The 26733-nt window shown below is 47.8% G+C and overlaps 2 protein-coding genes across 2 annotated transcripts; both read left to right on the forward strand.

Moving 5' to 3' along the window:
• Nucleotides 1-678: 678 nt before the first annotated feature.
• Nucleotides 679-7000, forward strand: ATP5A1 (ATP synthase, H+ transporting, mitochondrial F1 complex, alpha subunit 1, cardiac muscle; the record flags this gene model as incomplete). Its single annotated transcript, XM_009866138.1, has 11 exons — nt 679-757; nt 1500-1669; nt 2878-3051; nt 3135-3301; nt 3438-3586; nt 4534-4685; nt 4815-5039; nt 5146-5253; nt 5624-5768; nt 5953-6103; nt 6789-7000. Coding segments are annotated over 11 exons (1602 nt in total), but the record flags the coding sequence as incomplete, so codon positions are not given.
• Nucleotides 7001-9099: 2099 nt separating this feature from the next.
• Nucleotides 9100-26405, forward strand: PSTPIP2 (proline-serine-threonine phosphatase interacting protein 2). Its single transcript, XM_009866137.1, has 14 exons — nt 9100-9132; nt 15160-15260; nt 17724-17801; nt 18706-18740; nt 20257-20363; nt 21025-21087; nt 21473-21571; nt 21750-21795; nt 22143-22222; nt 23719-23817; nt 24333-24429; nt 24716-24797; nt 25823-25857; nt 26356-26405. Exons 1-14 carry the CDS (start codon nt 9100-9102, stop codon nt 26403-26405), a joined length of 1005 nt encoding a protein of 334 aa, XP_009864439.1.
• Nucleotides 26406-26733: the final 328 nt, after the last annotated feature.

The raw sequence follows: 26733 nt of genomic DNA on the forward strand, positions 1-26733 counted from the left end.
AGGTGGGTTTTTTTGTGGTTTTGTTTTTTTCGCCGTGTTCGTAGGGAGAGCGAGGGCGGGAAGGTCTGTCAGGAGCCCTTCCTGGCCGCCGTCCCTGGTGAAGGTGAACGGAGGAGAGGCCTACACAGCTTTCAGAGAAATGAGATTAAACCTGCATAAAACTGCACTTAGAACCTTGCTTGCCATATGAAGCTGTAATACTTCAATGCATTCATTGTAGTGGGTGTTTTTTTTCATTATCCTACATATTCTAGCCATATTTCAGAAATTACGCAGTGACTTTTTCTCTTGGAAAGGCCAACCTTTAGAAGACGCAACCTTATTCCTTCCCCGTGCAGAACTGTGAGGGGTGCGCTGATTTCTTCACGCCCCAGGCTTTTGAGCGGTGCGGAGGTGGCAAATGATAGATGCTGGTTTGGGAGCAGCTGTGGTGCTGCGGTGGTGACATCAGTGCAATGCAGAAAAACGCAGCAAGTGGTTTAGAGCAATCCTCTTTACCATCCATCCTTGATTAGTAGTGCTGGACTCGGTTCCATAACTGGAATGGAGTGCTGTGGAGCTCAGCTGAAAAATGAGATGAATTGAATGTATAAGCCGACAATGAAAAATTTCAGTGTGTTGTCTTTTAACAGTTTTCTGAGTTGTTTCACTGTTACTGAAACAATTAACGTATTTCAGATTTCCAGAAATACCCTGGGTGCAGCATTTGTTGCTACAAGAAACATCCATGCCTCCAAGACGTGCTTTCAGAAAACGGGTGAGTTGGAGAAAAGCTCTTTGTGTAGCAATGTGGTTCAAGAACTTGCTCGCTCTCAGACACCAAGGAATGAATTATCTGTTACACTGTCACTTCTAGGAAACTTTAAATTGTTAAAAATATACTCAGACCAGTGGAGTGGTCGCACGTCGGTTGGCTTACACTGCTTACGTGCTTCATGAGAATTCGGTTCAGTCTTCACCTCTTGCAGAATTATTTGAAAAAAAAGCCACAAAATCTGATTTCCTGTCTTGTTTGTAACAGTAGGAAGGAACAGATGACTTTCCCAGTCCTGCCTGCATTTGACCTTGTGTCCTTGAGTATAACTTTTGGTGCCAGCATCCTGGTGTTTGGAGAAGGTAGTGACACTGCATAGCTGTATCTGTGGTAGTGGCTCTTGTACAATTTTTCAAGGAAATAAGAATTTAACAGTGTTGGTTACTGTATCCTAGCTGAGAAAAAAGTTGTTGGGAGGTATGTTGCCAAACAGTTTTGAGGTACATTTTTATAGCTTCTATCAAACAACTTGCTCCTTTAATGTATTGAGCTCCTTTTAATGTATTTGGATCTTGGATTGTTGCAGACGGTGTTTGGATCCCTCCAGTCTAAGGAAATGCTTTGCAAGTAGGGTTAGCATGTCTGTTCTTGCTGAGCTAAGGCTAATTATTTAATTTTTCTCTAGCTTACTGAATTTGTGCTGTGCCTTCATATGCTGAATGTGGTTCCAAACGTCTCCTTCCAGGTACTGCTGAGGTATCCTCTATTCTTGAGGAGCGTATTTTGGGAGCTGACACCTCTGCTGAGCTTGAAGAGACTGGCCGTGTGCTCTCGATTGGTGACGGTATTGCCCGTGTGTATGGCCTGAGAAATGTCCAAGCAGAAGAAATGGTTGAATTCTCTTCTGGGCTGAAGGTAAGCTCTTAGTAAAGCAGCTTGTTTAGCTTAGAAGTATAACGAAGACTTTAAGAACATGAGACTGTGCTTGGGGGTATCTGTATGGACCTTTTTTACAGAATTCATTGCAACCAGAGGAGGCCACGAGAACGATCAGGGGCTGGAGCACCTCTCTTGTGGGGGCAGGCTGAGAGAGTTGGGTCAGTTCAGCCTGGAGAAGAGAAGGCTCCGGGGAGACCTTATAGTGGCCTGCCAGTGCCTGATGGGGCTACAGGGACGATGGGCAAGGACTTTTTACCAAGGCCTGTGGCAATAGGGCAAGGTTTTAAAAGAGGAAATATTCAGACAAGATGGAAGAAAGAAATGTTTTATTATGAGAGGAGGGAGACTCTGACACTGGTTGCCTGGAGAGATCCATCCCTGGAGACATCCCAGGGCTCTGAGCGACCTGATCCAGTGGAAGATGTCCCTGCTCGCTGCAGGGGGTTGGGCTAGATGGCCTTTAAAGGTCCCTTCCAACCCAACACATTCTGTGATTCTGTAGTAACTAGTTGAAGTAATACTATGAAAAGCAAATATTCTTTGAATTCGTAACATTTTGCTTTAGGTATCAGCAGTTGGTTCTTGGCCACCATTTGAGCTTTGTTTGTCCTAATCTAGGAAGTTTAAGAACTAATCTGCTGTTGGGTTTTGTTTCCTTAGATTTCAAGCTGGCTTTTCTGTTTACTGTTGAGTAACAGGCTCTCTGCTCCAATTCAGTGTGTGGTTTTCTGACTTCATACAGTCCTAAGGTTAGACTAGAGTTAAAAAGCTGGCTGTTCCGAGAGTACTGCAGCAACTCCTCAAGTATTTTTGAGGACCTAACTCACTTTAGGCAGAGAAGAACCCAGTGCTTTTCCCTTGTCGAGTTCCTAGGTACGAGGGAAATGTTACACTTAAACTCCGCTTACCCTTCTGCTTCTTTTCAGAGGGATAAATGACAGAGTGCTAGACTGCTGCAAGGATAACTGTGTTAAGCTGAAGGCTTAGGCAGGTTCTCTAACCGGTGTGGAAGAACATTCACTCGTTGTACATAAAATGAGAATGTTGACTGTTGTTCCAGACACTACTGAGGTGAACTGTGTTGGATATTCTGCATCGTAGAATAATCACGTTGGTATTGAGGTGTCAAAACTCTCATAGGTGTCGTTACAGGTTTTCTTACAATAATGTGATCTTTGTCCCAGGGTATGTCCTTGAATTTGGAACCCGACAACGTTGGTGTTGTCGTGTTTGGTAATGACAGACTGATCAAGGAAGGGGATGTTGTGAAGAGGACCGGTGCCATTGTGGATGTTCCAGTGGGGGAGGAGCTGCTGGGGCGCGTTGTAGATGCCCTGGGCAATCCAATCGATGGGAAGGTAAGGGTCGCTGGGTATCTACTGCATCTGCTTCTACCTGGGTGATGCAAACAACAACAGATTTTTTTCCCCTCTCTTTTAAGGGTCCTATTGCATCTAAGACACGTAGAAGAGTTGGCTTAAAGGCCCCTGGGATCATTCCCAGAATCTCTGTGCGTGAGCCTATGCAGACTGGCATTAAGGCTGTGGACAGCTTGGTGCCAATCGGTCGTGGCCAGCGTGAGCTGATCATTGGTGACAGGCAGACTGGGTGAGTTAAATGTCCCAGCTAAAAACGTTACGTTTAACAGAAACTCGGGCACAGCGCGTGTGCTGGTGTACAGAGCCGAACACAGAACTGTGTAGAGACTGGGAGCAGCTTAACTTAGCAAACTCTTGTTACGCAGGAAAACTTCAATTGCAATTGACACAATCATCAACCAGAAACGATTTAATGATGGGACAGATGAGAAGAAGAAGCTGTACTGTATCTATGTTGCAATTGGCCAGAAGAGATCCACTGTTGCTCAGCTGGTGAAGAGACTCACTGATGCAGGTACGGATTTGTGAAGATGGCTGAGCCTGGTAACTAGCGACATCCTTTTCTCATTACTATGCTGAATACTGTTGTGACCTCTGCTAGCTGCAAGAGTGGACAGAATTATTTTCTCAGTAGATGTGAGAACTACTTGGTTTTCTGCACAAGAAATCTTTCTAGGTACCTGGGGTGAGAAAAACCCACCTTCTTTTGCTACATTTTGTTAGAAAAGGCATTGTACAGGACCTCAAAACTGCTGACTTGCTCCTGCAAAAGTCAGCTTCCATGTTGGTGAGGTTTTTTGGGGTGGGTGGGGTTTTTCTGGTTTTTTTGGTTTTTTTTTGGCAGAGTTCAGAGTGCTTCCCCTTGGCAGGCAGGCCTGAAGACAAGCTCTGGCCTACAACAAGTATTTATAGACTTGGCATTTTTTTCCAGTGTACGCGTGTCAGCGTGAGTGGCAGTTGCAGGTTCAGGGGAGAGGCTTTACATTTGGGCAGTAAGAGATGAAATGATAGTTTCTCTTCAGAATAGTGATCTCGCTGACCAAGGCTGCATATCTAACAGAGTTTGTGGGAGGTCAGGCCCTTACCTCTTGCCTGCTGGTCAGTCAGAGTGATACCTAGCAGAATAACAAACCCATTCTAGAGACAATTGATCTGTTTGGTACTGTGAAACAAAGGGTAGTATCTCCTTGCAGAAGCTGAGAAAGCACAGACTTTAAAGCTGAGTTACCTCTAGAAGCAAAGTCTGTCTGAGTGGAAGCTTAAAATTCATTTTAAGTGGGAAGAGAAGTCTGCAAGTATTAAATGTTAGCTGCCATGAACTTGTTGAAACTTCTTGAGTTGGTTGAGCTGACAGACGTGTTTATCTACTACAGTGACCTCTTCAGCATTGTAGTGGTGCTGCCTGGGCTTCTTTCAGCAACCAGTACTTCACGTGCGTGTTGTGTCTCGATTTCTCTCCAGATGCCATGAAGTACACTATTGTGGTGTCTGCCACAGCGTCCGATGCAGCGCCCCTTCAGTACCTGGCTCCCTATTCAGGCTGCTCCATGGGGGAATACTTCAGAGACAACGGAAAACATGCGTTAATCATCTACGATGACTTGTCCAAACAGGTCAGGAAATGTTGTTTATAGGCCTTGCGGTCTAGTATTGGTGTTTATAGCTGTTGCACCACCTTGAGTTTAGAAATTCAGAATTTTCAATGAGCTGCTGAAGTCTGAGAGCTGCTTTCTACCATACAGGCAGTTGCCTATCGTCAGATGTCTCTGCTGCTGCGTCGTCCACCCGGTCGCGAAGCCTACCCGGGTGATGTGTTCTACCTGCACTCTCGCCTGCTGGAGAGAGCAGCCAAAATGAACGATTCCTTTGGAGGTGGCTCCCTGACTGCCTTGCCTGTCATTGAAACTCAGGCTGGTGATGTGTCTGCTTACATTCCAACCAATGTCATCTCCATCACTGACGGACAGGTGGGACATCTTCACATGCCAGTACTTCTGCGTATAACTTACTGGCGGGTCTCTGAGGAGGCTCCTGGCCTTCTGACCAGTATAATAAAGCAATTTTCTCCTACAGATCTTCTTGGAAACTGAATTGTTCTACAAAGGTATCCGTCCAGCCATCAACGTCGGTCTGTCTGTGTCCCGTGTAGGCTCTGCTGCTCAGACCAGGGCCATGAAGCAGGTAAGCATGAACGGAAAATAGTATCTGCATAAAGATTTAGGACTGTTAGGTTTCAAGCCGTTAGAGCTGGGTACTGATCTAAGAGAAAATGCTCTCTTAACCCCACGCTTCTTTTATTCAGATGTGGAATTGGAGAGCTGTAATGCTGTTCCGTTTTAAGGAGAAATAGCATGCTTGTATTAGAAGACCAAGCAAGGCAGTGGGATTTTTAGAAATTAATATAATAATCTGTCAGAATATTGAGATTCACCTGACTGGTCCACGAGGCAAAGCTGACTTGTGACAACTGTGAGCTGAAGATAACCTGCAGCCTACTAGACTTGATTAAAAAACTGGTCAGACTCCACCTGACCCATATCCTGTGCTGCAGGTGGCAGGTACCATGAAGCTGGAATTGGCTCAGTACCGTGAAGTGGCTGCCTTTGCTCAGTTCGGGTCTGATCTGGATGCTGCCACGCAGCAGCTCCTGAACCGCGGCGTGCGCCTGACAGAGCTCCTCAAGCAAGGACAGTACGGTGAGTGTCTTGGCTGTGACAGGTCCGGGCTGCCCAGTAATTTCCTGTGCCACTGAGCTTGGTGCGTGTGGCAACGTTTGCCACGTGTGTTCCGTGGCTTAATGGGATTGCGTTGGAGTTGGTCTCCAAAGAAGCGTGTCCTGATCTAAGAGTTAACAGTGCACGAATGCTTTCTTTTCCGCAGTTCCCATGGCTATCGAGGAGCAGGTTGCAGTCATCTATGCTGGTGTCAGAGGTCACCTGGACAAGCTAGAGCCCAGCAAAATCACTAAATTTGAGAGTGCTTTCCTAGCTCACGTACTGAGCCAGCACCAGGCGCTCCTCTCTACCATCAGGTACGACCGTTTATTTTACCTCATCCCAGGGGTTTTGACTTGATGGCTGGAGCGCAGGTGATGGACTCTGAACTGTTATTTCGGTGCACCCTGGAGCAGCAGGCTCTAACCTGCCTGTATCTGAACTAGAAATACATAGGGCTTCCTGCTGCCCAGAGCCCAGCTTCCTGACTCCAGCTTTTACTTAAATCCAGTTGATGCTTAAAACGAACCTACTTGTGTGTCTTTTATTTAATCTACTGTTGAAATCGCTCAATCTAGTCTACTCACCTATTTTTTTGACAGCGTTAAGCTGTTACAGTGGTGTGAGTGAAGTGCTGCTCGCTCCCTTCCCGGCTGCTGAGTGGGCTGTTGGGGACTGAGTATTTCCACTAAATTTCTTCTGAACTGGCGCTGGCTTGTTCTGCCTTGAGTCCCATCACGTCTGTAGGAAGTAGGGCCTTGCTAAACTGTGCAACAGCTGTTTCTAAAGCATTTGCTGACAAACCTGAATTGTCGAACTGGACGTTTTTAGGAGAAGGGATGCTATGTTAACGTCCATTGGTTGTAGCTTCATACATCGAATGTGTTAACTCATCTGCTGATCTTGTTAGGAACTGGGAGGTTGGAAAGTTGATTTCTTTGCCTTAGAGATTGACCATGTATCTCTTCCTATGTCACAAGTTTAACTGAACTCTTTCAACAGGACGGAAGGGAAGATCTCTGACCAGACAGAAGCTAAGTTGAAGGAAATAGTCACAAATTTCCTGTCTACTTTCGAGGCATAAACTCTTCAAACTGTTCAAACAGACCAGGCTGTTGTTGTGATCCCGTGCTCCAGCTGCATCAAAGACTTAAAGTATGTGCGACTTGAATGTACAGATCTCAGTGAGAATAAAAATTTCCATGTAAAAAGGCTTGGTGTATTCTCTTCTAAGTCACTGACCTGGATGGCTGCTGCAGCCGCAAACGTGCCTTTAAAACCACAAGAGTTAAGCCCCTTGAGCTTCTGGCTGAAGGAATGCTGAAAAGTTAGGGGGCACCTTCAAGAGTTGGGTGGATCAGACTGCACTTTGCAAGGAAGAGTAAGGGTAGAGGCTGGATCCTGTGGCTGAGAGGGCAGTTTGTGTTGTGGTGGGGCTGAGGGTTGCTCCTGGAGTTTTTATTGTCACCGGACAGCTGGTCTTGAGGGCAAGCAGCTTGGGAAGCAGCTTACGCCATCCCACCATGGCTGGTTACGGCACCTCACGGTATTTGTAACAATCTGGTGCCGTGACAGAGCATCGCTTGGAGCTGCTGTCGGACCTGTCCAGGTGCCAGAACGTGGCTTCTTCAGACACCAGGGTCCAGACACCACGGTCCGTGTCGCCTGACGCGAGGCAGCAGCGCCTGTAGCTGTTCCTGTAGTAACTCCCGGTACCTGAAGGGGGCTCCAGGGAAGCTGCAGAGCGACTTTTCATAAGGGCGTGTGGTGACAGGGTAAAGGGCAGTGGATTTAAACTGAAAATAGATTTAGATTGGACATAAGGAAGAAATTATTCACTGCGAGGGTGGCGGAACCCTGGCCCAGGTTGCCCAGAGCAGCTGTGGCAGCCCCATCCCTGGCAGTGTCCAAGGCCAGGCTGGACGGGGCTTGGAACAACCTGAGGTGGTGGGAGGTGTCCCTGCCTGCAGCAGGGGGGTTAAAATGAGGTGATCTTTAGGGTCCCTTCCAACCCAAACTGTTCTATGATAACTACTAGAGATTTAGATGCCACCATGCTCTGTAGGTGGTGACTAGTAATCTGCAGTCATTAATGGTGATTCTGTGATTGCAAGGTGGCTTTTACAGCTCACTGTCCCCTCCTTGCACAGGGACTAAACCCCAGCTAGATGTTGGTGTCGCTGTGCCATGTCTTACATGCTGCTGCAGTTAGAAAGCGCTGAGCTCAGGCTTGTCTTACTCCACAACTGCACGGGAACATTAGTTTCTGGTAACACAAATGTTCTAAGGTTCTGATCTCTGCCCTGAGCTGCTGTGCCTTTACCTGTGCTCCTCTGCCCTGCTCCCTTTGGGTCTCAGCCCTGCTCAGCCTTATCCGCCTGTCCTCGGGAAAGTGTGCGCTTCGTGGGAGCGACAGATCAGATGGAGAAAACCTGGAAATTCATCCCAGGATTCTTTTTGTGTGTGCTTGCAGCTGAGCAGGCTGTAACTCAGCCAGCAGATGTTGGGATGAGGTTACAGAAACCTCTTTAAAGTTTTGATCGGCACCTTCCAGGTGTGAAGCACGGCTCTGATGCTGCCTCTGCTGATGGGATTTCACAAACACTGAAAGCAAAGTTCGTGCAAACTTGCTTTTGTTGGTACAAACCGAAGAGCATTTTCCAAGAGACAGTGACCTTGGGTCACAACTGGGCGGATTTATTCAGTAAGTGGAAAATACCTTTTTTTTTTTTTAATGTTACTGTTGTAGCTATCCCTGCGTTAAAGCAGAGGCAGTGAGTTAGGGCAGCGGGTATGATCCGGGTTTCCCAGCACGGGGTGTTCTCTCTCATCTGCTTCCATCTTTTCGAAGAACTCAAGAGGTTGCTCACCAGTGCCTCATCTCAGGTAGTCAGTGAAGAATGTGAAACCTCCCCAAAGCAGAGCCACGGGATAGAATTGCTTAGATTGGAAAAGACTTCTAAGACCATCGTGTCCAAACATTATGCTCTCAGAAACCCTGGCCCAGCCAGCTATGACCCTCACCCTCCGCTCCGTGTTTTCTTCACGAAACCCTGTGGGCCTACAGGCATTTGGGTTTCTCCTGGGGTGCACCTGTGCCTCCCACCCTCGCTGATCCCATCCATCAGCCACAGCGCTCCCCGCAACCTGCGGCTGCCCAGGAGCTTCACACGAAGCTCTACGTAACCAGTGGGGTGGATATGACCATGTGCGGGATGGGGAAGGAACATTGCACCACGGGGTGAACGGGGTGGGGTGGGACGGGGCGGGACCGTGAGCGGCAGAGCTCAGCAGTGGTGGCAGCAGCAGCAGGATGCGAGAGGCACGGTTCAGGGACCACTTCTGGGTGAGTGGGGACACGGTGAACCAGGGAGGGGGAAACGGGGACGGGAGGCAACAGGAGCTGGGGTGGGTCACCGTTGGGTCAGCGGTGGGAGTGGGGGTCACCTCTCTCTGGTCAGTTCATTCCAAAGCCTCCTTCATGGTCCTCTGCTGAAGGTTGGGAGCATCCCCACACATGTCCTGAGAACTGGGGCTTTGCAACCGGCCCCCCCCGGCCCCCAAATATGCCCCGGGGAGCTGCCACTGCCGTGCTGGAGGAAGTTGGTGCCGGGCTGAGGGCTCGGTAAAATTAATCGGTGAACCACTTGGAGACACCGCTGCCAAAAAAGGGTCCTTTGGTGCGGAGCTAATCCTGGACTAGCAGTGAGTCCCTTGACGTGCTGTTGCTGACCTGCAGAGGAGAACCAGCAGCTCAGGGAAAACCACAATTTATTCTTTCAAGCCTGAAGTGTTCTTTTGGGAATGGAGAAGTGCTGAATAGCCGCTTATCTGCTGCCGAGCATCAGCGCTGTGGCTGCTCAGTTCCCCTTGGCGTGGGAGCCTTCGTTCCAGGTACCGGCAACCAGGAAATAAACGGCAAAATTTTGCCTTTTGTGGCTGAAAATCCGTATCTGTGAATAGTGCTCAGGGTGCGGGTCCCGGGAAGGGCTGGCGCCGTGTTTGGGGCTCCTGTGTGCTGTAGACTAAGGTGTGAGCGCAGAGCAATAGGCTCTCCCGGCATCATTTGCATGTTATCTGGTGCAGCGCCATGAAATAATAATTGTGATCGGTTTTCATGGAACAGGTGTGATCAGCTCACGCCTGTCCAGTCCCATTTAGAGCAAACACATCTGTTTACTGAATAATCTTGCAAAGCCCAAAACTATTGGCATTGCCAGCGTTTTGGGTTTTTCCTTTCCTCTGTGCTTCAACTCCCTCCTGACCAACGCTGCTAAGGCAGGGGTTATGGACGTGACTCAGTGATGAGATTAAGGGCCTGCCGTGATCGTTTGGCCTCTGGAAAAGGCAGGTACCACCACAAGCCTTCTCCATGCCACGTACCGGTGACTGTGCATCAGCTGCAAGGGCTGAGGAGGGAGTGTGGGAATGAGAGACGGGAAGAAAAAACTGAAATTTAGACAAGGCACAGAGGGCTGCTCATCCAGCTCCAGTTTCCTCTTAAGTGCCGTGAGAGAGCATAAACTTCCTCTTGCAGTTTTCCCTCTATAAATTACTTCGCTGAAGCCAACGCTTCTTTGCTCAAGCAAGTGATTTCAGGGCAGCCTGGTGGGAAGGAGGAAATTTTGAGAGGGCTCCAGGGGAGGCATGATCCAACTGATGGGACAAAGTCTAAAAACACCACAAACTTTGCAAAAGCTGAGCTGTTTTTGGTATTTCATCTTCCAGCTTTGAAACAGAGCTGGTTGTAAATGGGGGCCACCAAATTTCTTTGCGGGGATAAGCTGAAGACCCTAATGCTGTGCCAAGGCAGCAAGGCTGTGCCTCAAGCCTCATCTGGGGACTGATTTAGCTTTAAACCTCGGCAGCTCGGATTTCTTCATTGCGGTGTGTGTGTCTGCATTTTCCTGCACTGCAGCTTGGTCCTTGGTTCCAAAATTCACAGTGTGATGCTCCTGATGTGCCGTGTAGGAAAACTTTGCCCTCTGCATTTGAGTTTTCTTGTTCTCTTCAGTCCCAGCACAACCTGTGCTGCCTGAAAAAGAGCTGTACAAAAATAAAACTACGCCAGAGATCACGTTTGTTTCCTCTTGCCCTGCCTGTAGTGATTGCTACGAGTTGAGCAAGCGTGGGGGTTTGTTTTCATTTGGTTTTGCAACCTGCTGCTCTTTTCGCTCCACAAGGTCTCTGGAATAATTTTCTTGGTGAATGCTTTGGCTCTCCCCATGCTTGTTCATGCAGAATGTTTTTGGGTAACCTGACAGCAAAGCTTTGGGTCTCATCAGAGCACTTTGGTCCTGTAAAACTAGGTGGGGAAAACCAGAACCGATTGTAATGATTAAAAAACACTTTAAGTCTGATTTACTGGCTACTTACATCTTGCAACTCCGAGAGTGGTTTTTCAGTTGTTTAGTGAGACAAAACCAATGCTCTGCTCCCTGCAGCATGCTGCAGGGTGCATTAAAAAGAAACATCTGGTAAAACACTAAAAAAATAAGCAAGTTATAATGAAGACTAAGACCTGCTGACTCACACTGAGGTTGGATCTGGTCAAGAAATTTTTGAAAATCAGACTTACATATCTAAATATTTTAGGCGCTCTCAAATATTTGTTTGTCTCGCCAGGTGAAGGCAGTGCTGTTAAAATGATCCACAGCTCAGGCAAGTCCCCTGCAGTAAGAGTTGCATTGATGTATTTAATTTTCCAACAAAGCACATGGCAAAAAGTATCTGAAAATAGTTATTTACCCCTCAGAATACAGGAAATACCTTTTGCATCTCTTTTTGCAATGGCACAAATGAAACACAGGGGGTAAGAAATGCTTTGCCCTTTGCCGCAGAGCAAAGGGGTGAAGGAATCAGCGATTCCTTCCTGCTGGCCCCTCTACCACAGGTTGCGGACAGTATTTTGTCACTGCTGTGACCGGTTGTGTTTCTTCTTCAGTGCTGAATTTTTTTTTATCCCTGTGAGGCACTTGGGGATAAATTTTTTTAGCCTTGTGAGGCTGCTGGGGGAGCCGCCAGCCCTGGGCTCCTGGGTTCATTCCCTGGCTGCTGACTCACTAGCTGGGCTGTTTCACTTCCCCTTGCCCTTCTGCAAATGGGGACTTAGCAGAGTTTATCAGCAGCGTTATAAAATCCTTCAGTTGTCATTTGAAAGGATTGAGGTGGGGTTTGTGGGTAGAAGTAATTGCATCCAGGTGGGGCGATCCATTGCTTTCTGTGTCTCTGGGGTGGGCAGGATGCATGTGTAGGGGAGGAAACGTCAAATGGAAGATTATCAACCAAAAATCTGCTTTTTGTAGTGGGGCCGTTCTCAGGTGGGTGAATTTGCAGTGAGTCCTCTTCCTCCCAGCGATGAGTTTTGTCAGTCCTGTCCTACCCACCTGGTTATGGGATGGGGAAGAACCGCAGCCTCTTGCAGCATCTTCTGCTCTCCTCACCGTGCTCCCTGCAGGCACCAGCATTGTTTTCGTCCTCAGTAACCTCTGCAGAACCCTGGGTGATTCTGAGGCCATGCTGACTGTGAGCAAGAGTAATGTTTATTTGCCTCACGTTGTGCCAAGGGAGGTTTAGATGGGATATCAGGAAAAACTTCTTCACAAAAAAATTGTCAAGCATTGCAACAGGCTGCCCAAGGAAGCAGTGGAGTCACCATCCCTGGAGGCATTTAAAAGCTGTGTAGATGCGGTGCTCAGGGACATGGTTTAGTGGTGGATCTGGCAGTGCTGGGTTAATGGATGGACTCAATGATCTTAAAGGCCCTTTCCAACCTAAATGATTCTATGATCCTCTGATTCTCTCCTGGCTTTGCAGAGTGTGTGTCTGGAGGCGGATTTTCACGTAAAGTAGAATAGAAAACAGAAATCTCAAGGTCAGCAGCTTGCCTTTCAGCTGTGATTCCTACGCTGACTAGAGCTTTCTAGCCCCTCTTTTGGCTAAAAGCATGAACAAACCCCCAAACATCACACATTCCTTCCCCTCAGTGAGTCCGTCAGATAGGGAAGGGAGGGCACATCCTGCTGAGCCCCACGGGCTCGGGAAACATCAGCTGCTGCTTTGTCACCTTGAAATCATCTGTTCGTAGTTTCCATGGGCTGTCCTCTAACCGCGCGTGGGCTCAGAGCTCTGCCCAGCAGGGAGGACTAGGGCTGTCGCGTGCTGCAGGGTGGGAGGAGAGATGGTTGGGGAGGGCTTGCTGCAACTCCCCATCCTCCACACCTGTCTTTGGCTTAGTTTATTATGTCTTTAAATCTTGTCCTCTGCCCCCATGGCTCTGTGCTCACTGTGTTGCCCTTCCTCTTTCATTGCTACCTGCCAGCCCTGCCTTTGGGACTTCCCACAGGCAGTCACGCTGGTTCTCTTCATTCTTTCTGTGCCCACGTCTGCCTAGAAGGGTGCAGCGAAGGCTGGTTTCACAGCATGGAACCCTGCCCATCCCCTTTTGGACTAGGAGCTCCTTCTGCCTGGAAGCAGCTCTTCTGGAAACCTGCACCATCTCTGTTACCTGTTATGTCCCCTATAACACTCTGAGGTCTGGTCTGGCCTTGGGTGTGTAGGAAATACGAACATGCTGGCATTAAATCCTTCTAGTTCAGGAGGACGAGTGATAAAGAGCTTAGTGCACATTTTTGATGGGTGCTCCGAATTTTCCCCTGGCACCAAGGGACCCCAACCACCCCAGGCAGCAGAGACTGACAGTTTTTCTCTGCATCCATTTTATTTCCTTTGAAACCAGGGACAGGAAGTCAAGTTAGGATGTCCCTGTGTTTTGCAACTATCACAAAGACTGACTTCAGTGCAAGCATGTTCCGTTTTTCACAGACCCGATTAGCAAACTGAGAACTGGGTGGGTTTATCAGTAACAAGCCCATTTTGGAGGAGTGTTTGTGCTTTGTAAAGAAACAGAAGCTGGTTTGGTTTCTGCTGAGGTCCTGCTCCATGGTTCTCTCTTCCCAGGCATACCATGGGCGGAGCAAAGCTGATCTGGGATACCCAGGGATTTCCTGCAGGTCCCACTCCACCAGACTTGCACCTCATCACTTCTTGCTTTCTGGCCACTGATGTTCAAGTCCTTGCCTCCTTAGGGAAGTTCACATAACTAAATCCTTCACTTATCACAAATACCAGCTCTGTTCCTCCTCATTTCTTGAACAAGATACGAATTTCTGAGAAATCCCCACTTCTGCTGCCCCACACTTTCAGCCTAGTTCCCTGAGTACTCTCATCCTGGCTTTAAACCATTTTCTGAATCTCTCCCTCCTGCCATTATTTCTCTTCAAGTTTGATAACCGCTTGTGGCTTTTGCTTCCTTTCCCCAAGTTTCATATCTGCTCCCACCATTGCTTCCTTTCTGCAGCCTCTTCCCCTACACTTTTATCACAGAATCATTAAGGTTAGAAAAGACCTCTAAGATAATTTTTGTTCCCGTATGTGCTTTTCTGTGCAACGACAACTGGTCCTCCTTGCAGAAAATGACAGGTATCACCTTCTGCTCAGTTCCCTACATCTGCTTTGGGCTTATTCCAAAGAATAGCTCCAGGTCATATTTGTATTGCCATAGCACTTAGGTGCCCTGCTCTTGGCCCAGGTCTCCCGAGGTAGATCCTCCACAGTCATAGGGAAAAAAATCCATTTTTTTTTTGTCCCACAATGCTTCCAGGCATTGGTATGAGGAAAGAATGGGTTAGTCAACCTTTGTCCTAGCCCACCTATATCACTGCTGCTTGCATCTTTCCTGTTTGAATTTATTTTTAAATAAGCATCAGTACAAGATATGTTTTTAAGAAGTAATTCAAAGGAGAGCACTGATCTTTCAGAAGTCTATGAGAAGGATGCATCCATACCTTACTATGAGGGTGGCCAGAGAAGCCCATAGCTCAGTGATCCTGTGCAGAAAGATCTGACAACTTCACCTCCAGCCCAGATGTACGCTTCTACAGCCAGACGCGAGGGTGATGGCCAGAACAGTGCAAGTCAACACTAACCAAGATCCACCTCCATATCTGCAGAAGCTGGCAGGAGCTATATCTAGAGACTTATATCTATAGCCCATCTCTAGATGGACTATATCTAGAGACTTGGAGGGGTTTTAGTGTTTGATTTCATTAAATTAAGCTCCTAGAAGGAAATGCCAGGTACCGTGGGGCCAGCTGTACTTAGCCTCTTCTGTTTTCTGAAAGCCATGGAAGTGCTTTGTCCCACCACGGTTCCCATTCTGGAGCCTCTCCCATGGCTACAAGAAAAACATTTCATGAAGAAGCACTTGAACACTTGCTCCCAGCTGAGCTGTTGCTTGTGCAAATGCTGCTGGAGGTGGCAGTGGCGGTGGGCTGCTCTGACGAGGATGTGACTCCTGTCATTATGTTTTCAGAGTACGGATCTGACAAGCACGGCTGGCTATGACAGCATCATTCAACATCTGAATGATGGCAGGAAGAACTGCAAAGAGTTTGAAGATTTTCTGAAGGAAAGGTAAGGATCTGCCTCTGAAAATGGGTCGGGCTGAACCTGGGAAGTAAGGTCGTGGCACTACTTCTACTCCTTGTATTCCCAGTTTGGTTTGTCTCATTTAACTGTACTTTATGTTAAAACACCTTTGATTTTTGACCTTGTCTTCCTACACTGTCCTTTCCCTGCATGGCTTCTGCTGTGGTATGAAGTCCATGCTCAGGAATCCTCAGCTGCGAGGAAGTGATGGTGCCCAGGGCTTGATGCTCTCTTAAAAAGAAAGAGGAATCAGAAGCATTTTAACAATTCAGTCTTACATGTTGTGTTTGCAGCTGTTGGTGGCCTGCCCAGGCCATATTCTCTGCTGTGAAGTTCACCTTGCAGTTGGGCTTGCAAGATCAGGTGAAGACCTTGGCATAGGCAAGGCATGGCTTTGTCCTGAATTTGTTTTTCTACATTATGGACAGCCCACAGATTTTATGTTAAAAAGAAGTAATAGCATTAGACAGTGTTTTTAGTAATCAGAGGATATGACCTAAGTCGAGATCCTGTGGGTATGAAGGCACAACTGAGATGGTCTGGCCATGTATTCTGACTTTGTGGTTCCCCTGGTTAGCCATGGCTAAATATGAAAAGCGTTGTAGAACAACTCGGAATTAATGTAATTTTGGTATTGAGAACTGGAGAAAACAAACCTCTGATTACAAGACTGGGCACAAAACATCCTGGAACAGATGGAATGCTGAAGAAAAGGAGGGGAATATGCAATTGAAAGTGTCAAATGCACCTCCATCTGTCTAGGCTGTAATCTCATATTTCAGGAAAATCCAGGCTTTCCAAATTTCAGGCAGCAGCCTGAGGAACCATCCACTGAACTCTGAGAACCATGTTCCACTCATCCATGACAATGGAGAGCAAAAAGCCTCCTCCACACCCTGTGCCCTGTTCCTCCTTGCTGTTGAAGATGGTATAGGTTCCCACTCATATGTCTAGCCAGGAGGAGGTTAGAGGCTGGACCTGGACTTGCTACTGGCACCTCTCTCTGAACATTGCCCAGTTCTCCACGTTACATGGTCCCAGCCACGGAGAGCACGCCTGTTGCATTTGATGCTCAAAACCAAGTTCATGGGAGTATTGTAAGATACAGGAGGAAAAAAATCAATTTATAGTACTATTTTTCCCCATGTCACTGCAAGCTTTCAGAGTTTTTAAAGAGTAAAGTTAGGTGAACCCCACTGCTATACGCTAGAAAGCAACAACACAGGCATGTGCATTAGAAATACAGAGATTTTAGGAATCTATTTATTTTATCCGGTAACCTTATAATGCAAGCCTCTAGCAGTACTTGTTTCTCTCCGCTGACTGCATACTGCTGGGGCAGCTTGCCCAGATGGAGAGATCTACATTTGACCAAGCAAGTCCAGCCCTGGTTGTCCAGATTTCAAAACAGCTGCAGAAAGCTGGTTGTTCATAGACTGCAACACATCAGCTTTCTTTTCACCTTGCCTCTTTCTTCCAAGAGGGCAGTACAATACAGTCTCTCAAAAGTGTTATCATAGAATCATAGAATTATAGTAATAGAATCATAGAAGAATTTCAGTTGGAAGAGACCTCCAAGATCATTGAGTCCGACCTTTTCCGAGCCCTGTGAACACCACTAACCCATGTCCTTCAACACAACATCCACCCGTCCCTTAAACACCTCCAGGGATGGCGACTCAACCACCTCCCTGGGGAGCCTGTTCCAATGCCTGACAACCCTTTCCATAAAGAAATTCTTCCTAATATTCCACCTGAACCTCCCCTGGCGCAACTTAAGGCCATTTTCCCTTGTCCTATAACTCGCCACTAAGGAGAATAATATGTTACCTCACAAGATGTGGCTTCTTCTTCAAGTTTTCTCTCTGAGGACCAGAGGTGCTTAGGACAGAAAATCTACTGACTCACTTTAAAAAGTCCTGAAGAGCTGAAATGACTGAGCTGAGCCTTGGGTTGCATGTACGGTGGCTGAGTGGTCTTTGAGGTGCCCACTCCCTCTTACCACATTTGGTTAAATGAGCCAAATCAGGCTCCAAAGTACTTTGTATGGACGAACTGACGGATGCTGATGGCCAAGATGCAGAAAGCGTGTGATTGCACAAGCCTTGTTCCCATAGGAAACTGAGCTAAAAACTCCTCAGGTGACCTGGCTGTGTCTAGCAACCAGCTGCAACGGCTGCTTAGTCCTCCATCTCCTGCAGAGGTGGTCCTTGTACCCATCAGCCATGGGGACATGGGGACCACAGATATAGCCAAAAAAAGAGTTTTCACTAGGAAGGCTGTTGGGTAACTGCAAACAACAGTCTTCCTCCAGCCAACTCATCCACAGTTGGTTTGCAGGAGGTGAGAAGACAGGGAGGGTGTTAACAGTGAGTCTTGATCTCTGCTGAAAAAAAGTAAGAGCTTCTGAAATGAGAACTTCCTCTCGTTTCTCTGCTTTCTCCACAGGGCAATTATAGAAGAAAAATACGGCAAAGAGCTCATTAACTTGTCAAAGAGGAAGCCCTGTGGGCAGACGGAGCTGAAGTAAGTTCACAGTCCTGTGTCCATTTTGCTTTTATGGGTGTCCTTACCATGAGCAACGAAGGAGGAGGAGAAGGAAGGAGGCTGTGAGAGACAAAACAGTGCTAGGGATGCTGTCAGAAGACGATCTGGAATCGGTCTTGTCAGTTAATGGTGCATGGTTGGGTTGGCCTTTGCCAATAAACAAGTTGGACTCCACGAGGTTCCCACTAGCCGTAGACTAACCAAAGCATCGTAGATGCTCAGGTAAGATGTGGACTCCGGTTCATTATGAGACCTCGGGTTTGCTTCTGACCATTTTTGCGGCCAGAGGGAGGTACAGATACTTCCTTGACTCAAACGAAGCAAACCTCCAAAGCCCAGTGTGCTACCACCCCACAGGGGTGCTGCGCTTGGCTCTCTGAGTGGCTCTCCATTTCCTCAGTGACCTTTGGCACCTTCTTCTTTTTTTCTACACTTTATACATGTCTGGTATGATGTTCTCTAAACATTTATTTACAGTTTTATATTGAGGTTTCACATAAAATATTTCTGAAATCCGTATTGTACAACATAAAACGTTCTCTGCATGTCCAACCACTGAGCAATTCATCATGCAGAAGGTGTTCATATGTCTAAAATGCTACTTTTAGCAGGTTGCCTGAAACATTTGTAATGAAACTCAGAGTTTTTAATGGCATCCAGTGTTCAGAAAGATGTAAAGTAGGTCACAAACCAAGTGAGCTGTGTTAAACTCACTGAGAGGGAAAAAGCCATAGGTATAAAGTGGATAAATAAACCTGCGTTGAGCTGCTTTGGCTGGCGTCAAGTGAGAGACTTGCAATCTCATTTGGGAGAGATGCTTTGCTGGTGCCTCCACCTGGCTGTGCTTTCCCATTCTTTTTAATGCTCCGCTTGTGTTTTTCAGCACGCTGAAGAGATCCCTGGACGTCTTCAAGCAGCGTAAGTAATTCTTCATGTTTGACACTTTCTAGGCCAAAGCCTGCAGGCAACTGTTTGAGAAATAAATAGCAGAGAAACCTCCAAACCAGTGCGATGCTGGAGTCGGGCATAGGCTGTCCTCCTGACCAGGCTCGTCCCAGTACACAGGGTTTGTGATGAAGTGCTCCAGGGCATGAGTGGGAGAGGAGACGCATGGGGTGTCCCTTTGGGGATCTCCTGGGCTTTCAGGGCTGCTGCAGCTCAGGGGTCAGGCTTGTGTGGGACAGCAGAAGTTGGCATGGGAAGCTCAGCTGGAGTTTGCTGGATTGGCTCACCTTGCCCTCTTCTTGCATACATGCAGTAATTCACACATCAAATCCTGTGTTCAGTTTTGGGCCTCTCACGACAAGAAAGACATTGAGGTGCTGGAGTGGGTCCAGAGAAGGGCAATGAAGCTGGGGAAGGGTCTGGAGAACAAGCGTGATGAGGAGCGGCTGAAGGAACTGGGGTTGTTCAGGCTGGAGAAGAGGAGGCTGAGGGGAGACCTTCTCGCTCTACAACTACCTGAAAGGAGGGTGTAGTGACGTGGGGGTCAGTCTCTTTCTCCAAGTAACAACTTGAGGAAATGGCCTCAAGTTGCACGAGGGGAGGTTTAGATGGAATATCAGGAAACCATTTCTTCACCAAAAGGGTGGTAAAGCACTAGAACAGGCTGCCCAGGGCAGTGGTGGACTCCTCATCCCTGGAGTTATTTAAAAGACATGTAGATGTGGTGGCCAGGGGCATGGCTTAGAGGTGGACTTGCCAGTGTTGTGTTAACAGTTGGACTCAATGAATTTAGAAGGTCTTTTCTAGCCTAAATTATTACATGATTCTAACCAGAGCATCTGGAAGATGATGCTTTGGCCGCTTTTACGTTGTCCATTAGTTGATACGTGTTGCAGCCTGCCACCCTACAGGCAGCCAGCATCTCTGCCCCACGGGCCACCACTCTGCTATCTCCCACCGAGTCCATCCTCTGCCTCGTCCCTTGGTGGGTTTGAAACACCTCTGAGGCTTGAATAGTGAGCTATTCAGCTTAACTCCCTTAAGGAGCTTGCTGGGGTGGTGTTTCATGGTATGGCCACACACCTTCAGCAAGAGGAGAGATTTTTTTTAGCATTAGTTTTCCTGTGTCCCAAGTTGGTTGCTAGCCTTGGGCAACGTTTCCTCCTGACAGCTCCTTCAGAATGGGATGTGTTGAAAAGTGCGTAAATGCATCTGGATGAGAGGGAGATGTGACTGTGCTTGTTTGAATAACTTCTCTTGATACGAGTTTTCTTAAACTGAGGGGCAGGCCCCAACCGGATCGATACTGAATGGTTCTTTACATAGGCAGGCGCTGCTTGGAGGCTGCTTCAAAAGTGCTGCTGCTCTTACCTGTTTCTGCGCAGGGATATATGATCAGTTTGATGTCAGCTACAACTTGAGCAACAGAGTCTTTTCAGGAATATATATATATATATAGAGTTTTGTTTTGTTTTGCTTTTATTTACAGAGATAGACAATGTGGGACAAGGTCACATCCAGCTGGCACAAACTCTTCGGGAGGAAGCAAAGAAAATGGAGGACTTCAGGGAAAAGCAAAAGCTGCATCGGAAAAAGGTCAGGTGCTCTGGGCCTGTGCACCTCCGCTGCAGGGTGGTGATCCTGCCCTGGTGATGGGCTGCTCCTGCCCTGCCGCAGCCGCCTCCGTGCCCCTGTTTCTGGGAAGCCCTGAGCCCCTTCCTACGTGTTGCAACCGTGTTGTTGAACTGTGCAACAGCCTGTGACTTCCTTCTCTGTGCAGCATCTTCTCCCTTTCCTGCCTTTTGGGGTCAGCAATAGCAGGGGCTTAGCTCCAAGGACATCAGCCTCAACCAGGAATGCTTTTGCAGCATACATATCCTGCTGTATGATCTCCATACGGTCTGCTAAAATTGACAAGCTTTTTAACTTCTTCTCTTGGGATTCCTTTGTCATGAAAATGAGGGAAAACTGCTAGAACCAGGGGCTAGCAGTGAGTGTGAGTGGGCTTCCTGATTTTGCCAGATCCCATGGAGATGGTACAGCTCTATGTACTGCTAGCATTTCACCTGTAGAGCTCCTCTGCATACATGAGTGGAGGCTTAGATGGAAGCATAAAAAGTGGGTTTTGTGAAGATACTTGGGATGAAGCTCCTTAAATCCATTTTGATCCGTCCCTCTTCCTTTCCTAAGCCAGGTAGTCCATTTTGGAGCCTCAATGGTCAGTGATGTGCTCACTCTGGGAGTCTTATCTTCACAGGTAGAGCTGATAATGGAAGCAATTCACAAAAACCGGAATTTGCAGTACAAGAAGACCATGGAGGTAACACAAATGTGTTGCTGTTTCTTGCCGTACGGGTTAATGCTGCTCACATGCTCAGGCACAGTGCTGAGGCAGACTTAAACATGAAGGTCTTCCTCCTCTGCTGCAAGCCCCTGCATTGTGTCTGTATCAGTGGTGTGCAGGGCATGCTTAGCTGAAGGTACAAGTGGTTTAGATGTCATAGACTCGATTGCCATGAGCTTTCCATCCCAGAGGAAGAGCAGCTTGTCTTGTGAGGTCACTTTTGCCCATGCAGTGAGGTATCTGGGACCTCGTGTGCTGTCCCCTGCGCAGGCTGTGCTTTACTCCAAAGACTCCTGCATGACCTGTAGTTGCATCTTGTTTCTTGTTGACATGATCCTGCCCTGTTTGCTGTCTCTCCAAGTCCAAGCGTCTCTACGAGCAGCGCTGCAGAGATAAGGACGAGGCGGAGCAGGCTGTGCACCGCAATGCAAACCTGGTAACGCAGAAGCAGCAGGAGAAGGTACGGAGAAGGGGATGGCCATGGGGAAGGGAGGCAAAGGGGTGTCTTGCAGCTCTCCTTCCTCACAGCTCTTCTCGCAGCTCTGGGTTCTGGTGATGTGCCCCAGCTGGGCTGCAGTGCCATCAGTGATGTGCCAGGGATCTCTTCTACCTTTCTTCTCTCTCTCATTTTTTGGTAGTTGTTCCTGAAGCTGGCTCAGACAAAATCAGCTCTGGAGGATTCTGGTGAGTGTGGAAATCCAGTGTTTGGAGGAGTAGGGGTTGTGAAGCCATGGCGTGGCTCTCAGGCATAGCTCCCCTGAAACGCGTGCCCGAGATGCTGGAGGGAGGCACCTCCTCTGGGGAAGCCTGCATGGCCCCACCAAGGCTACTCCTACTATTTCCCTGTAGCATGACCCTCCAGTTTCCCATCTTCCACTCTGCAGTGCCCACCCATAGCCAAGCTCAGGCATTACTGCTGCTTTCTCCCGGACACCTGTTTCAGACTTCACACATTACCTTCTAAAGATGCTTTTTTTGTTGTTTTTTTTAAAAAAAAAAGTAATCAGATGACAGCGTGATTTCCTTTGCAGACAGGAGTTACCAGCAGAGCATTACCACATTGGAGAAGATCCGGGAAGAATGGCAGAAAGAGCACATCAAGGCCTGTGAGGTAAATGCCCCAAAATGCCTTGACGTGGTAGTGCAGTCCCCTGGATGTCCATCCCCTTGCTGCGGGTGTCAGGGACAGTGTGGATTTGTCTTCTTCGTATTCCTCTGCCTCTCACACTTGGCTTCTGGATTTAACATCTCATTACTTCGAGGCTTCCACTCCCTTTTTTTTACCTTCCACCAGCTTTTAAAATTGACAGAGTCAATGCACTAAGCAGTGACATTTTTTCCCATTACCTGCCTGCATGTTCAGCTTGGCCAGCATCTTGAACAGTCAGGTCACAGCCAGCTCTGCACACCTAGCGGCTCGAGACTAATATGTGCCAAAGCTGCAACACTACCCAGCAGACTCCAAAACTCCAGAAGGCTTTAAATGATTTTGCAGTGGAGGCTGGTGACAGGCTGGGTGAAGCCACCCCCATGCACCAGGAGCCCTTTGCCTTTGTATCTCGCAGACCAGGTGGCAGCTTAGGAAGCCCTCTGAGCAGTTGTACCCGCATAAAGCAGGCTGTCTCACAGTGAAGTGGTCTAGCAAGGATTTCTAGTGCATGTTGGGGAAGGTCAGAGCTGGTGACTCTGCTGCTGATCTGTGCCTGTGATCCATGACTGAAGGATGGGCAGGGACTGCAGAGATCCAGGTTTTATCCCGGGTCTACTGCAGCAGCCCGTCCACAGCCACACCAATCCCTTCCCCAGCTACTTCTCCTTGGGTCTCTATTTTACTTTTTTCCTTCTGAAACTGAACTTGCTGTCTGTTTTGTGTGGTGTGTGCTGGTGTCTCAGTGCCGGTGTGCTTTTGGTGTCTGAGATCTTCAAAAACTTTTCTGATGGCGGGGTGTAGGAAGCAATAGTTTCAGTTCCACAGACAGATTACATAGAGGTTTTCCTCTCGGTGTGTTGCAAGAGCCATAACTGATAACAAGGGCATAAGTACGCTCAGAAGGAAAGGTTATCTTTCATGGAAATGCAAAAAGGCACGTGAAACTGAAGTATACCGGCCATGAGATTTCAAAAGACTTGATTTAAAACCTGCTTGGAAAAGGGCTGGACAAGGAAGAGGGAGAAGACCAACCAGTCACTGCACCTCTGTTTTCATTTATCCCCAGTGTTTTTTTATTGCTCCATACTTGTGGGAGGGAAGTGAGCTGGGACTGCAGGACCATGGAGTCCCTGAGGAACACGCACTGACTTTAGAGGCTGGCTTGGTCTCCCCAGAGGTAGTGGTATGCTTGGTGACCCCTTCCACATTGGTCCTGCAGACATTTCCAAGCTTAACACTCGTCTTTGAAATACCTGGTTGTGTAGAGGGATGATTTCTCTTCTGGACAAGCTGGAGGACTCGTGGTTTCCATGCTTCCTACAGGAGACCACCACCACTTGCTCCTCGCTGAGGGCAGTCATCTTGGTAGTGGCAGTTGGGGATGAGAAGCAATCAGGATAAAAGGTATTTGCTCTTGATGTTAAGATGTTAGGGCTGTTTTGTCTGTGTTGTTTCAGTTCTTTGAGGCTCAGGAGTGTGAGAGGATCAACTACTTCCGCAACGCTCTCTGGCTTCACGTTAACCAGCTCTCCCAGGACTGCGTCCAGAATGATGAGGTATGTCAAATGAAGGTCTCTGCATACTATCATTTTTCTGTTTGAAAAGAAAAGCTCAGTTTGCTTTCCCATGCACTGAACTGTGTTTTGCCTGAGGTGGGTTGTGGCCTTTGATCGGTCATCAGGCACCAGCATGAGTGTACAAGCAGAAGGTTTTGGCCAGAGTTTTTGCAGATGAGCTTTCATCTAGGATTCCCATTTTTTCTGTGGGTGGTGAGTCACTGGGACAGGTGACTCAGAGAAGTATAGATGCCCCATCCCTGGAAACATTCAAGCTCAGGTTGGATGGGCTCTGAGCAACCTGATCACATTGAAGATGTCCCGGCTCACTGCAGGGGGATTGGAGTAGACAACCTTTAAAGGCCCCTTCCAACCCCAAGCATTCTATGGTTCTGTGAGTCCCTCAACACTGAAGCTTGAGCCCTGGGCTTTTGCCCCCATGTGTGATAAACAACTGGAAAAAACCTCTCTTTTTTTTCTGATCTATAGAAATGCTTTTTATTTCCCTTTTGCAGAAATACGAGGAAATCCGCAAGAGTTTAGAAAATTGCAGCATTGAGAAGGATGTTGATTTTTTTGTAAATTTACGCAAAACTGGAAGTTTGGCTCCGGGTAAGAGCTCAGTATGAACTCACGAAGAAGTGCTGACTTCCTTGTATGCCTCAGGGAGCTGCTGCTCTGATCACCATCAGTTCGGATGCAAAAAACATTGATTTTGCAACATTCACTGGCATGTGGCACTAGTCTCTGCCACTTGTCATCAGCCCCTGAAGATAATTTCCCTTTTCTGTAACTTTCATTTTCCTGATCAGGCATTTTCCCAGAGAAGGGAAAGGCTTAGCAGCTGAATGTTTATGGCTATAAAAGGTCTGTACTCACTACTGTTAACTTTTCCTAGCTCCTGTTGTTTATGAAAACTACTATAATGCACAGAGAAATGCAACTCCTGTGAGAAGTCCGGTTCCTGTACCTATATCAAGGTAAGGGACATAACATGTACAATTGCAACTGCTACTGCAAATGATGCTCTCTCCCTTGCCAAAAAAAAAAAATATTTTGTTGCTTTCAGTCTATTGGAGGCTTGACTTGGGAGTATTAAAGGAGAGGACTTCCCATGCTATGTAGTCCATCACTGCGCATTATGCCAATGTGCTGCCTATCCTAAGTTGTTCAGGGACCCCGTAAAGCCCAGTAAGAGGTTCTTTACTCCCCTTTTGGGCATCATTTCACCTTTCTCATGGTTGGGAATGTTATTCTGAAAGTGCTTGTGGTGAGGGTCTGCTTCTTTTTTCTCTTGTACCACGCCTGTTCCAGAAGTCCTTTGCATTGAGGTGAGGTTCTGTGGTGCCTGGACAGCAGGAAAGCAATGCTACGTGGAGAATACTGAATTTCACACCTTGCTCTCTCAAGGAACTATCTGAGCAGCCTTTGCTACCAGAATGAAACCTTCTGGGCTTGCCTGCATGGTTCCCCATGTGGTCCATCTGTCTGAGGAGAGATGGATCAGATAAAAGCATGCGTGGGCAGAGAAAGGAACAGCAGAGCCAAATTCACTCCCCCGGGGACAGAAGCTGGGAGGGGAGGACAGGGTGAAGGATGCTTCTGTCGGGGGTGGAAAATGAGAACTCAGGGCTAAAGACTATTGCTGAAGATGAGTGTGTCACTTTGGTTGTCACATTGGGAAGGAAGTCATGTCAAGTTATGGCTTCCTGATGTCTCACTCCGGACAAAGGCATGTAAAAAGGCTCACTTGTAGTTGTTTCCCCAAGTCAGTGCTTTTTTGTTACTTTTTCCTCTCTCCCACTCTGTCAGCTTCAATTACCATGTTTGCCAAGCAGGCTGGCAATGGTAAGCCCACCATGACAGGCCTTGGTACCAGGTCTCCATAAAGGCCAGGCTGGCCAAACTTCTTTCCATCTCACCAGCTCCTGGAGGGACACAGAGCCAGGGCAATGTGGGTCCCATAGCCATGCAGATCTTCAGCTCTGTGTTTCCTTCTGTGCAGGAGGGGACCTCTACCCACTCCAACCAGTGCTCCAGGTGAGTTACTTGCTTTGTGGTGTTTCTGGCCCCTCAGAGGAACTTTTGCTCTTCCCTGTCAGATCATGAGATTTAGCTTCTTAAAAGGGATTGCGTTAGGTGAAGCTCCTGGTCTAAGTCCAGTCTCCGCTGAACAATGCTGGTAAGTTGGGCACTGACTTTGGAGGCAAGGTTTCACCCAGGAGAAGTTGATCAAGAGCCTTGTGTCTAGCCTTAAGGATGTCTAAGCTTGGGATCCCACCAGTCTCTGCAGTTTGGGCCTTCTCTGCTTCCACAGCACAAGCTATGTCATTCCCAGTCCCACTTCAAGGATGCCACACTGCAGTGGGACTTGGTAAAACGAGGTCCTGCTGTGGCTATCTGGCAAATCACGTCATCTCTCTGAGATGCCTCCCATCCCGTTAACATGGGTGACCCATGGTGTTGTTTCTGTCCTGTATTAAGTGTCATAATGAGCACTTCCCGTGACGAAACCTAATTTTTTGTTCTGTTTTTCAGGTGAGCCCAACTATGCCACAATTGATGGCTACAGCTTGATACATCACTAACAGCCACAGTAAGTACTCACACTTGATGAAGAAAGGATTTAATAAGAGGTGTAGGTACAGAGAGGAGGGACAGTGGAGAAAAAAAAGCCTTCGGTTAAGCGATGATATTTTGAGGTGACCAGCTGGGAGTGATGATCCTGTCAGCTCTCCCATTGCTTGCCTGAGCTGGAGCTGTGGTTTAGACGCTGTTGATCCTGTTCTGTAGGTTCTCCAGGAAGAAGACACTGTTGGTCTGGCCAGCATGGCAGAGGTGGCGTTTCCAGTTATTCCCCGCCACACAGAGCTGAAGCGCTTCTCCATTTTAAAAAAGTATTTGAGGACTCTGTTA

Source organism: Apaloderma vittatum, unplaced genomic scaffold, assembly GCF_000703405.1.
Source record: "Apaloderma vittatum isolate BGI_N311 unplaced genomic scaffold, ASM70340v1 scaffold3823, whole genome shotgun sequence".
Taxonomy (NCBI): Eukaryota; Metazoa; Chordata; class Aves; order Trogoniformes; family Trogonidae; genus Apaloderma; species Apaloderma vittatum.

What these genes read in the sequence shown, in the direction of transcription:
- PSTPIP2 (XM_009866137.1), top strand. Translation starts at nt 9,100, where the DNA reads ATGCGAGAGGCACGGTTCAGGGACCACTTCTGG. An exon ending in GGTTCAGGGACCACTTCTGG is followed by an intron (nt 9,133 to 15,159) that starts GTGAGTGGGGAC and finishes TTATGTTTTCAG; the next exon opens with AGTACGGATCTGACAAGCAC. An exon ending in CACTCCAACCAGTGCTCCAG is followed by an intron (nt 25,858 to 26,355) that starts GTGAGTTACTTG and finishes TCTGTTTTTCAG; the next exon opens with GTGAGCCCAACTATGCCACA.